Genomic DNA, 12,534 nt, shown 5'->3' with positions numbered 1-12,534 from the left:
CCTCCACGCCTTTTGTCCATCCATCAGGGACTGGGCGCTACGAGGACAAAGAGAGTCCCATAGCTACACGGAGAATCCGGGCAGGGCCCAGGGGGGAAAGGAAGTCCCGCACCTACAGTGCGCATCCAGGTGGGACCCAGGGGAGGAAGGCTCCCATGCCTGTATGGCGCATCCAGGGGTTGGGGACAGTCAAAGCCCCGTGTCCGTGCACGTAAAGCCGTGCCCCGGGATCTCAGGGCCTCACAGCCCACCCTGGCGCGTAGGGAGACGCCCTCTCGGCACCCACCGGAGGCCGGTGCCGGTGGTTGCGGACATCGGGGCGTGCGGGACCCCGCGGTGCCCGCCGGGGCAGGGCGGTGTCGGGGGTGGGGGGGGGGGCTCCTGCTGGGCTCGGCGGCGACGGCGGCGGGTCCCAAGGAGTTAAGGGCTGTCCCCGCCCCGGCCCCGCCCCGCCGGTGCCAGCGCTCGGGGCGGCGGAGGCGCAGCGCCGGGCCGCGGCGGGGGTCGGGAGGGCGCCGGCGCCGGGCCATGAGCGCGGAGCGCCCCGGAGCGCCGCCCGCCCCGCGCCGCCGCCGCCGCCGCCGCCGCTGCTAGCATCGCCCCGGGCGCCGGGAAAGCGGCGGCGCCGCGGCCGCGCGGCTGCCCCGGCGGGGATGTGAATGGCTCTGGGAGTGCTCGGCGGGACCGACATGGAGTGGGAGAAGCTGCCGCGGCGGCCCGGGGAGGGCGAGGGGGAGGCGGCGGGGCCGTGGCCGGGCTGCGGGCGGCTGCGGCCCTCCTCGTACCGGGCGCTGCGCAGCGCCGTCTCCACCCTGGCGCGCATCGACGACTTCTACTGCGAGAAGATCGGGGCCGGCTTCTTCTCCGAGGTCTTCAAGGTGTGCGGGGCGGGAGCGGGGATGGCGGTCCGCGGGGCATCCCGCCGGGATCGGGCATCCCCCGGGACCGCGGCAACAACGCAGCCCCGGCCGCACCCTCGACTCGGGACTGTGGTCCCCACCTCCAGCCCCGGCAGCCGGGCGAGCCGGGGGGTGCTCGAGGCGGTGCCGTGCGGCGGGGACATGGGGACCCCGCCGCCCGCCCCGTCCCGGCCGGGGCGTTGTGCCTCCATCGCCCCGAGCAGGGGGAGGGGAGCGCCGGCTCTGTTTACAGCCGGGAAGGCTGAGCGCTCCGAGCGCTGCGCCGTGGGTTGCGCGGGGGGTCGGGTGGCGGGCAGCCCAGCCCCGGGGACCCCTGTCGAAAGGCTGGAGACGCGAACCCACCCAGGGTGTGCCTGTGGCAGGGAATCCAGGCGACGTTCCTAGCCACTCCAAGGTGATGTCCGGCGTTGCCGGGCCTGCTGGGCAGGTGATGTGCAGGATTCCCCACGGGAGCCCCACGAAGGTGTCTGGCTGTGGGACAGGGGTGTGATGCCGTAGAACGGCACGGAGCTGGGACCTCAGAGCTGTCTTTGTCCTCCGTCCTCTCTGGGGCTCTCAGGGTGGGGATGCCTGTGTGTGGTCCGTGCCTAGGATAGGGGTGTGTGAGTGCTGGTGGGGAGCTCAGGGTCTCCAACAGTGAGGCAGGGGTGCGTGGTGACAGTATCCTGCCAGCCCAGTGCGCTGCTGCTGGGGACGAAGGGCTGTGCCTCGGTGTCAGCACCACCTCTCCCGGCAGAGGGGAGGTGTGTGCATGTGTTGTTTTGTGCCTCAGCATCACTGAAGGTGCCATAAGCCACTGGGCGAGGACTGTCCCTAAGTGGTGATCGATCTAGCGGCTTCATATCCCTCAAAGAGCAGCTTAGGGCTGGGCACAACCCCCACTGCCTGCCACCACAGTCACTGGGGTCACAGGCAGCGCAACTGGGCATCCACATCCTGGCAGTACCCTGGGGACCCTCTCCAGCCCTGACACCATTCCCCACTCAGCAGGGAGACCCCCAAGACCCATCTCCTCTTCAGCCACAAAAGAGGTGTCCTGTGAGGGGCATGGAAGGTGTGCAGTGGGGTCCCTCTCCTCCGTGTTCCCTCCTGGAGCTCCCAGTGGAGCCATGACCTCCCTGCTGGCTGGGTTCCTGCTATTGATCTCTGGCTTGGAGCGCACAGCAGCACCTTGGAGCAGAGGGAGGCATTTAATAAAGTCAGGCGTGGATATGGCTCTTTAATAATGGATGCTTCCGTGTCTCAGCAAGGCCACAGTCTCTTCTTGCCTCACTGTTTGTTTTGCCAGTCTCTGCAGGAGCCACAAAATGCTCCTTCTCCCACACGTTATGTTCTTGTGGGGCTGCTGGCATGTAGGATTTGGGAGACTGGCAAAGGTTGAGGGGTGGGATGGGGATCAGGAGTCGACATGCGTGCATGGTGGCAAGGAAGCAGGGACGGGAGAGGGCCAGATGGGGCTTTGTGCTCGTGCGGTAGGCTGAGTCCAAGAGCTCAGCAGGATGGTGGGGTAAGCCTGGGATCTGAGCTGGGGTTTGGCTGCCTGAGCTTGCGAGGAGGACAGAGCTTGGCAGGGCAGCCCAGGACCCATTTTCCTCCCACCTCCCTTGTTTCTTCTATAGCTTTCCAAGGCTTGTGGGCACTTGAATCTGCCTCCTCTGTGTGGCTGCCGAGTCCTATGTCATTCCAGCGTTGGTGGGTGTGGGGGACAGGGAGGGAACCTGGGTATCTCTGCCCCTGCACAGGTAGCTCAGTCCTGGTGTGCACCTGAGCCAGGGCCAGGCAGGGTGCTGGCAAGCTTCTGACTGTCTTCTCAGCATTGAAGCCAAAGGGCTCAGAGTGTCCGAGCCCTGGTGTCCCAAGCTAGCTGCTCCAATCCTGCTCCAGCCAAGCACCTCTCTCAGAAGGGCTGTCCAGAGCAAACAGGAGACACCAGTGACAAGAAGCTGCTCTTTTTCATGGCGCTTGTTCATAGCTGATCCCCCACTGTGCTGCAGAGCAGGGCTGTTTTCCCTCTGGAGCAGCTGGTTCTCATTGCCTTTCCCTGTGAAATTTCAGAGGCACTAGCCCCCCCGTTTTCTCAGATACACAGACATTGCAGGAAGCCACCTCTCTATTTCCAATTGACTGAGCAGATTGAGCCAGGTCTGTTTGTGCCAGGCATTTTCTCCAGCCCTTAAACCACTGTTGCATGTCTTCCCCAAATCCCGCTCTTACTTTCCCATGCGCTGTCTGCAGCAGACATGGGGGCTGTGGGCAGCATCCTTGGGGCTCTATCCAGAGGTCTTCACTCATCTGAGTCTCAGCCTTATGCCCTGATGTTGCACATCCTCTTGGAAATGCCATTTCCCAGGGTGCACCTCTATGATGTGCTCTGCCTAGCGCCCCATTTCCACGGCATTTTGTGTGTGTGTGTGTGTGGATTAGCAGCTCCCAGCGCAGCCAGAGCTCAGGAGAAGGTTTTGGCATTGCTGTCACCTGCCTGTCTCTGCTCGCTTCCCCGCCAACCTTTGGGATTTTCTATTTACTTCCAATTTTCCGGTGCAACTAATGGAGCAGCTCACTCCCTCTTATCTGCTGCCCTTCATCAGGGACCTTGTCTTGTTTTATGGAGAGTGAAGCAGCGTGACACCGATGGGGAAACTAAGGCAAGGAGGGAGGAAGTGAATTTGCCAAGGTCAGCCAGCCGTGGCAAGGCTGGGAGCAGGCCTGGCCCCACAGTTGCCGCTTGGGAGTCCTGGGCACGGGAAATGTGTTGTGCTTACCAGCTGGAGATCTGCCAGCACCTCTCCTGCTCTATCATGGGGCGTGCTCCAGGCTTGCCAGTGAGGGCAGGCAGTGATCTGCCACCGCGGTGCAACACTGGCACTGCTGTGGCTCCTCGTGTGCCCACAATGTCACTCCTGGGAGAACAGGAGGTGGGGGCTCAAACACTCTCCAGGAGCAGGTGCTTTGTCTCTTCCTCAAAGTCTGTCTTGACTGATTCTGCCTTTTCTGTTTGATGGGCACGTTTCCCAGTCCCACCCGGTTGTGTTATTGGGATTCCTGTGAGCTCAGATGCAGCTGTTGTGGGTGGCTGTGGGGTTACCAGTGGCATTGCTAGCTCCCTTGCCCCGCTCCTGTCTTCCGCACAGAACTCTGCAGTGAGGGGTGCAGGGTGGTGTCCCTGTGTGACTGTGCCTTGCCTGTGTGGGGCAGGGGGCAAGGGAATATGCAGAGAGTGGGGCTGTGTGCCAGGCTGTCCTCAGTGCAGGGTGCAGGGGGGCTGGCTGCTGAGGCCTTCGAGCGGGGAGATGTCAGGGAGCTTTGCCCCATGTCTAGACGGGAGCGCTGGCTGTGGGGAGGGAGCAGGCCGTCTGCTTGCTCTGATTAGCATGCTCTTTAAATAAGACTCTAATTTCCGCTGTTAAAAGAGCTCAGATCCCTTGTGCCCAGGCTGGGGCTGCCGCCAGCCTGTCCCATCCCCCAGCCCTGTGTGCTGGCAACAGATGGGATGGGGACCAACGTGCCATGGCACCCCGGCTCAGCCACGGTAGCCCCATGAAGTGCCCAGTGAATCAGCCATGTGGGATGCCAGGGAGCATCGGTGAGGGGTGAGGGCTTGCCTGTTTCCTGGGGGGGGGACAAGTAGCTTGCCCTCCCCCTGCAGCCCCATACGGCTGCCCGGCTGAGCTCAGCTCTGGGGAACGCGCTGGGATTCCTGGGCGCCATCCCAGAGTTCGTGAGAGAGTCGAGAGGAGAGACCTTCCTGCCCGAGGAGGTTGTGCTGCCCGCTGCCTTCCCTGGATGTCAGTGAGGGAGGAAACCCCCTTAGTGAGGGGCTTCAATCCCCTGGGGTCGTGGCTTGTGCCCTTTGCTGCTGTGTGTGCATCAGAGGGCGCCCAGGGCTCTGAGCTGGTTCTAGCATCTGGACAGACTGGGTAAACAAGGCCAGTGCGTGTGAGATCCATGGGAAGGGAGCATAACTCCTTCCCTGCTTATCAAGGTATGGGCTGGCCTTGAGCCACAGATCTTGCAGGGGAGATGGCAGAACAGGGCCTCACAAGTGAGCTCAGGACATTAGACACCCTCAAGGACCCATGGGCATGGGGCTGGGAGCCCCTGGAGCCCTTCCTGCCCCTGGGGATGGAGTCATGGAAAAAGACATCAGAGCAGGGCTGTATGGGCCAGGAGCTTCTGGGATCCCTGAGATAATTCCTGGAGAAGCAGCTTTCACCAGACCTTCCCTCCCCGAGTCTGCCTCTCCTCTAATCTTAAGGTGTCCAACAGCACATGACTGCACTCAGACCTCACCCAGCTTATTCCAATGGCAGGTGGCTTTTTAATGAGGAATTAAGCCACAGGCACATGTCGACCGTGTGGGGCTGAGCTGGTGCCCACCAGACGCTGCTCCCTGATGCGGGGCTGCTGCTGCTTGCAGGGAGCTGGGCGGCCCTATGGCACATGGCCACCGAGTGCCAGCATTGTGTGTGCCGCGCGGCATTCCCGACGTGGGCGCGTGGCGCCGGAGCCTTGCCGCCTCCAGCCGTCCCGGCGGGGATGAGCCTGCCTGCGCCACTGAGCCGGGTCCTGCCGTCTGGCAGCTGCTGGTCCCAGCCAAACTGACCGAGCCAGTCCTGTCAGCTGCACATGGCTTGGGAAAGGAAGGAAGCACTGCCGCCAGGAGAGCTGGGTCAGGAGTGATGGGTTTTGCTGGGCAGCAGCTAGCACCAGGGGCTTGGCAAGGCTTTGGATCCTGCTGGCCTTGTCCACGCTCTGGCTTCCTCAACCCCCGGCTCCATGGGGAGCTGGAGGAACCAAGGGAGACTGTGCCCACCCTGCTTTCATCACGCAGGCCTCCTCCTTAAAGCTTGCACTGAAGCCTGGCTGAGAGCCCAGCTTCTGTTTCTGGTGGTGCCCTCAGCTGCCCTGCCGACAAGGATGAGGTGGACAGAAGACAGCGATGGTGGGGATGGGGTGGGGTTGCCCCTTGCCCTTGGTCCAGGTGTGACCAAGGAGTCCTGGGGCAGGAGTCCAGCATGATGTTGGCAGCAGTTGCAGGTGCTGCTGGGCAATGGTGTGGTGAGCAGAGTAGTGAGCACTGGGACGACTTGGAGCACCATTAGATGGAGCGCTCTGGGTGCTCCCCACAGCAGACACTGCAGTGTCACCCTGAGACAGGCTCAGTATGTCCAGTGCTCAGCAAGGAGGAGGCATGGGGAAATCCACCCTCCCTTCTCCCTGCAGCATGGTGGAGTGCCAGGATAGGGACCTGTGGTGGTAGGTATCTGAGGTGTCCCTTTCCCACTCGTCCAGGGTCCATTCTGAGCTCTGCTGTCACGTGGCTCATGTCGGTGGGTCAGGAATGCCAGCTGGCTGTCTGGGACTGGCTGGAGGTGACAAAGGTGTAACTGGAGCAGGGCGCCCACAGGCAGGTGTCTGCTGAATTATTCAAAGTCTCTCCATGATCTCAGTGAGCTGATGGTGGCACAGCCTCTCACTTCCACTCTGACTGGGACTGGTTTGGCATCAGTGCACACAGACATGTAGAGGGATCTTCACAGAGCACTCATTTCCCCCAGGCCCTTTTGAAGGGATGTGTTGCTGCCCCATCCCCTGGGTATTTTCTGCTGGATAGATCCATGGCATGCACCCCAGGACAGCTGCTCCCTGAGCAATGCCAGTCATGGGGTGAGAGGAGAGCCCTGGAGGGCCCAGCATGCCAGCTTCCCTCTGTTGTGGTGGGGACAAGGGCCAAGCTGCGAGCTGGATGGGGGTGCTGGGGATCCTGCCTCCAGCCAACCCCCTGTGTTTTGCCTGGGAAGGCAATCCCTGAGGTGAGGGGTGTTGTGGGGGTGTTGTGGGGCTGGCAGCGGCTCAACAGCCTCAGCCAGCATCGACTAAAAAGGACAAGAGCAGGGAGCTGACGGCAGCGCTGAGGAATGCCTGCGCCTCCGTGCACAGCTCCGTGTGTACTGGGGGGCAGCTGGGATCCATGGGGTTGTCCCCCCAGGCAGCTGCTGCTCCAAGGCGGGGGTGGCATCCCACCCCCAGCACCTGCTCAGGAGGGGACCCTCAGCACTGGTTTGGCCCCCCCATGACAGTGCTGGGTCAGGGCATCCCGTGCTCTTCCCTTGCCCTGCACATGCCAGGGAGCTGCAGATGGATGGAGTGTCCGTGCTTGGCCATGGTCCAGCTGCTGTTCTTGGCAGGGGACCAGGCCCCCAGATCGTATGACAGCATCGGGCTGGGGCTGGCTAAATATACAGCTCATCCGAGCACCATGCCCTGCCAGGCTGGGGTCAAGCACTACGGAAGTGTTTGCCACACCTAGAGCTGGTTCTGAGGGGCATTGTGCCCCCTTTCTTCTCCACCCCATGCTGGTAGGGTCTGGCTAGGTGGTGCTGACCTGAAAAAAGCCCTCCCTGGTGCTCCCCAGTCCTGCACCTGCCTGTTTCTACAGTAGGGCTGTGCTCACAGCTTGTGGGAGCTGTTGTTGCCTCTCGGGAGTTCAGGGCAGTGTAGTGCGGTGGAGGGAGCATAACAGGGTGCCCCAGCGAGGATGGGGATGTGTGTCATCAGTACTGGGAGTGCTTGGAGATGTGGGGAGAGTGCCCCTCTAGCTCTAGTGGTCGCTGGGGTGCCATATGCCTTGGGCACATGGGATGCTTAGCACCTCTTCTGGGGCTGGGGTGGGAGCCATGTGAAGCGTGGTGTCCATGGGGGCTGCAGAGGTACATGGGGCTCAGCCTGTCCTGCGTCCCCCTCCAGGTGCGGCACCGCCAGTCGGGGCAGATCATGGTGCTGAAGATGAACAAGCTGACCAGCAACCGGGGCAACATGCTGCGGGAGGTGCAGCTGATGAACCGCCTCTCGCACCCCAACATCCTCAGGTACGACCTGCTCCCCCACTGCCGGTCCCATTGCCCCCCCTTTTCCCTAGCCTGGGGGTTTGGAGCTACTGCTGATGCTGGATAAGCTCCTGGGGCTGGTCCCTGCCACGGCCACCCTCAGGTCCCCTCTATCTCACAGGTTCATGGGGGTGTGTGTGCACCAGGGACAGCTGCACGCGCTGACAGAGGTAAGAGTGTGGCAGCAGCTGTGAGTCTTGGGGTTCCTGCAAGCCTGGGGAAGGGACAGTGATACCTGTGGGGACACATTCTTGGCCTGAGACATGTGCATGCAAGGCCTGCTGGGAGGCTGTGCTGTGGGGTGGTTGGAAGACGCATTAGGATGAGAGATGGGCAGCCAGTGTTGTGGGCGGGAGGGACACAGTGATGCGATGGTCTGGCTCTCCCCATCAGTACATCAACGGTGGGAACCTGGAGCAGCTGCTGGACAGCCCTGTGCCCCTCTCCTGGTCCATGCGTGTCAAGCTGGCCCTCGACATCGCCCATGGCCTACGCTACCTGCACTCCAAGGGCATTTTCCACCGCGACCTCACCTCCAAGGTACAGGATGCTCCAAGGCACTGCGTTGCCCTCCTTGTCCCATACCCGTGTTGCTGCCTTGCTGCCCCAGGCGTGGCAGGCTGGGGAGCAGGAGGCTGTGTTGTGCTGGGGTGTCCTGGGAGCCCCAGAGAGGCAGGGCTGGTGCAGTTGGTGTGACAGGTCCTCCTGTGCCCCCAGAACTGCCTGGTGCGCTGCGAGGCCAGTGGCTACACAGCTGTAGTGGGTGACTTCGGCTTGGCGGAAAAGATCCCCACCTACAGGTACGTGGGCAGCATCCATCTGTCCATCCCCATCCCTGGAGCCCACCCAGAGCACAGGCTGGAGAGGGATGGACATTGGGGATGCAGCTAAAAGGGTAGAAATGGAAGTGGTGAGGTGGTCCCTGGCAGGGGGGACTCCAGGAGCAGGTGGACACATTTGGGAATGGCTGGGAGGGGATGAAGAAGGGGGTGGTGTGGTTGGGAAGAGATGCGTTTGTAGCGTGCATGGAGGAGGGTTAGCCCAGGAAGGGAGATGGAGATGGTGATTGGGACTGCTGCAGCAGAAGGGGGGAAGGTTGGACATTTGGGGGACTGGGAAGCTCCTGATACTCCACCATGTCTCCCAGTGAGGGCAGCGAGAAGGAGCCGCTGGCCGTGGTGGGCTCCCCGTACTGGATGGCACCCGAGGTGCTGCGTGGGGAGATCTACAACGAGAAGGTGAGGCTGCCCTGCATGGGGCTTTACTCAGGCTTGTGCTGCCACTGGTTTGCAGAGTTTGCAGTCCTGGGGTGCACCTAGAGGGAAGGAATGGGGCATCCCTCTGGTGACAAGGTGGCAGAGCCCCAGTGTGGCTCTGCAGGGAGGAGCAGGGCTGTGGCCTTGCAGAATGGTGGGCACATCACCTCAGGGCTGCGGCACACCGCCCTGACTCCCCACTCTCTGCAGGCCGATGTGTTTGCATACGGCATCATCCTGTGTGAGACCATCGCTCGTGTCCCAGCTGACCCTGACTACCTGCCCCGCACTGAGGTGACTCTCTGGGATGGGAACAGGGGGAGCTGTGGGTAGCAGCACTGAGGCTGGGACCACTTCATCAAACAGAGGGGGGCATTCTGTGTTGGGCAGAGGCCCATGTGCAGGACTGGTCCCACATCTCAGGGCAGGGGTGCTGTGTCCCGCTTGCTGTCCAGGGAGGGGTGGTCTCTGCTGGTAACCTCAGAACCCAATAGTCAGCCTGAGCAGAACAGGACAATTGGATTCAGGCAGAGAGCAGAAGAGATATCTGTGTCCCAGCATCCCCCAACCTTACCCCAATTTGGGATGACATCAGGGTCCTCCTCTGTGTCCCAGCTGGGGTGCTTCCAGGTCCACAGCCCTGTGTGACAGCACAGGGTGGGGGGCGGTGCCAGGCCGTATTGGGTCCCCTGGGCCTGGTGGTGCTCCAGGAGACCCAACCTCACTCTTCTTCCTTTCCCTGGTGCAGGATTTTGGTCTGGACGTCACCACTTTCCGCACCATGGTGGGAATTGACTGCCCGGCGGCCTTCCTCCAGCTGGCTTTTCACTGCTGCAGTGTGAGACTCCCACCTCCACTGCCCTTCCCTGCCAGCACAGGCGGGCAGGACAGGCTGCCTTGCCTGCTCACAGGAAGAGCAGGGAGCTGCCTTTGCTATGCAAGGCTCCCTGGGGTGCTTGAGGAGGCACAGACCTGACGGGGAATTCCTCCTGCCCACAGATGGAGCCCACCTCCCGCCCCTCATTCCTGGAAATCACGCAGTGCCTGGAGAGCATCCTGCAGCACCAGCTGAGAGCCGAGGGTGCCGGGGCCACCCTGTTCGGCATCGGGGAGAGCCTGTCTGCATCTGGAACTGCAGCCGCACTCAGTGGTACGTGGGCGCCTCGGGGACAGGCCGTAGCAGGGTGCAAAGATGGGGGAGTGTGAGGTGTCCCGTCCTACCCCATCAGCTGTAGGGGAAGGAGACAGGGGCGTGTGATGTCTGCAGGATGGAGCTGTCCCCTGTTCCTCCCTTGGGGTGTGCCCCATAGTTATTGGGTGCCCAACACCCCATAGCACCATGCACGGGCAGCTGCTGGCTGCTGGTAACACTCTCCTGTGCCCGTGTCCAGGAGTGACCAGGAGGTCAGCCAGCCATACCGAGCAGTCGCCCCTGCATGAGGTGGGGACACAGCACCTGCAGCCAGACCAGCGCCTGTCCCGCAGCCAGTCTGACATGTTCCCTCCCAAGCCACCTGCCCTGCTGTGGCCGCTGGAGCCTTACAGCGGGGCCAGGTCCAAGGAGATGTCCCCCCGTGTCAACCCCTTCTCCCAGCGTGAGGACCTGAAGGGGGGGAAGATCAAGCTCTTTGATACGCCGAGCAAGTCGGTCATCTCGCTCACCTTCAACCTGCCACCCCCCGCCGCGCTGCAGCTCAGCTCCCCAGTGACACCTGAGCCCGCCATGGAGGTGCAGTGTGACTTCTCAGCACCCACCACCAGCCCCCGCAAGTGCCACTCTCTGCCCTCCTCTCCTGAGCTGCCCCACCGGGGGGGCCTGGAGCTGGGTGTGGGGTCCCCTCATCCCACTGATGACCCCCAGCCCCCCACCCTCCTTCCTCCCCCAGCATGGGGAAGAGCCTCTACCCCCAGCTCCAGGGCAGAGGAGCAGATGGACTGCGGCCCAGACAGCTCTGAGCCGCCGCAGCCCGCCCCACTCCCCCTCAGCAGCAACTTCATCCGCACCGCATCCTTGGGCACACAGCCCTGGCAGCCAGACGTGCGAGCCCCCAACGGGCTCCTCATCAACAACAACCATGTGATGGTCAGCAAACCTCTGGCCTGGGGCAGTGGGCTGGAGCACGGCTTCTCCGAGCTCAGCATCTCCTGTGCGGCGGCGCTGGAGCGGACGGAGCGCTCGGCCATGCTGCCTGGGCACAGCTCTGGTGCCATGCTGGAGCAGGATGATGTGCTGCCCTGCCCCGGCTGCTGCCTGAGTCCTTTCAGCTTCAGCTTTGCCTCCATCTGCCACCGGCCAGCGCCCAGCCCGCCCCACTACCAGAACCTCAACTGCGAGGCCAAAAGCCTCATCTGCCATGATAGGGGCCAACACCAGAAAGCCCTGGGGCCAGTGCTGGCTGAGCCCAGCCTGAAGCTGCCGGAGGCACAGTCCTAGTGATGGGGACTCCAGGGCTTGCACCCCTCTGCAGCCACAGCACTGAGCAGTGCAGGAGCTTGGCACGTCCCCACGGTCTGTCCTCACTCGGCACGTGGTGGCCACCAGTGGCTGTGGTGCCAAGTGCTGTGGCTGCCGTGGCGCTACCCAGGCACTCGGGCACCCACCCCACCAGGATCAGCCTTGGGGATCTGCAGGGAACCCTGGAGGTGGGCTGGGTCTCTGCTGGGGACCAAAGTGCAATAACACTGCTGCCCTGAGCACTGCCCCAAGCGGCAGGGCTGGTCCCCCGCGGGGGCCACGGGGCTCAAGCCCTGGATCCAGGACCCCCTTTCCCCAAGGGCTCACCCCTCTGCAGGCTCTTGCAGAGGGGTTTACAATGAGCCTGCTACCTTGGGAGAACTGGGAGTTCCTTGCACCCAGGTGGGTGAGAGGGACTGGGCTGGGGTAGAGAGGTCAGCGTGTGTATGTGTGTTTTTGGGGATCCTGGGGGGCTGGTGGGTGAACCCACAAGCGCGGGGAGCACAGCCAGTCCCTGACACGGGGAGAAGAGGGCAGGGGACCGTAGAGGGGCAATGCCCATGGGCAGTGCACGGGGAGGATTGCCAGCACTGGGGTTGTCCCTGCCTGACCGATGCAGGGGGTTGGGTGCTGAGTCAGCACAGCGCCTCACATCCCCCTGGCACCCAGGTTTGGGAGCAGGATGCTGGCAGAGGGGCCAGGATGCCATCCTGGCATCATGGGGATGGGGCCAGTGGGCAGCACAGCTAGGCTGCCTGGCCCCCGGCAAGGGTGGGAGCCGGCTTTCCTCCCTCCTGCACAATGCACTGGTGAATGCAGAACTCTTTGTGTTTTTTATTATTATTAATAATAATTGCTAGTAATATATACCCAGCTTATTTAAAGTGTTCAATAAAAACTGAATGTCCCAGCAACTCAGACTGCTGGTTCTGTCTCTTGGATGCACATCAGATGTCGGCCCAGAAGTTTGCATGGTCTTGCCTGGGCATTCTGGGGAACTCCTCCAGGACTGCAAA

The 12,534-nt window shown here is 62.3% G+C and overlaps 1 protein-coding gene across 1 annotated transcript; it reads left to right on the top strand.

Moving 5' to 3' along the window:
• The first annotated feature begins 606 nt into the window (after positions 1-606).
• TESK1 (testis associated actin remodelling kinase 1) lies at positions 607-12,436 on the top strand. Its single transcript, XM_032096591.1, has 10 exons — positions 607-878; positions 7,668-7,789; positions 7,929-7,977; positions 8,201-8,347; positions 8,525-8,607; positions 8,955-9,045; positions 9,274-9,357; positions 9,812-9,901; positions 10,063-10,213; positions 10,455-12,436. Exons 1-10 carry the CDS (start codon positions 660-662, stop codon positions 11,495-11,497), a joined length of 2,079 nt encoding a protein of 692 aa, XP_031952482.1. The 5' UTR covers positions 607-659; the 3' UTR covers positions 11,498-12,436.
• The last annotated feature ends 98 nt before the right edge of the window (positions 12,437-12,534 follow it).

Source organism: Corvus moneduloides, chromosome Z (assembly GCF_009650955.1).
Source record: "Corvus moneduloides isolate bCorMon1 chromosome Z, bCorMon1.pri, whole genome shotgun sequence".
Classification (NCBI taxonomy): Eukaryota; Metazoa; Chordata; class Aves; order Passeriformes; family Corvidae; genus Corvus; species Corvus moneduloides.
The sequence above is the reverse complement of the archived record's forward strand: the minus strand, read 5'-3'. Positions and strand labels throughout refer to the sequence as shown.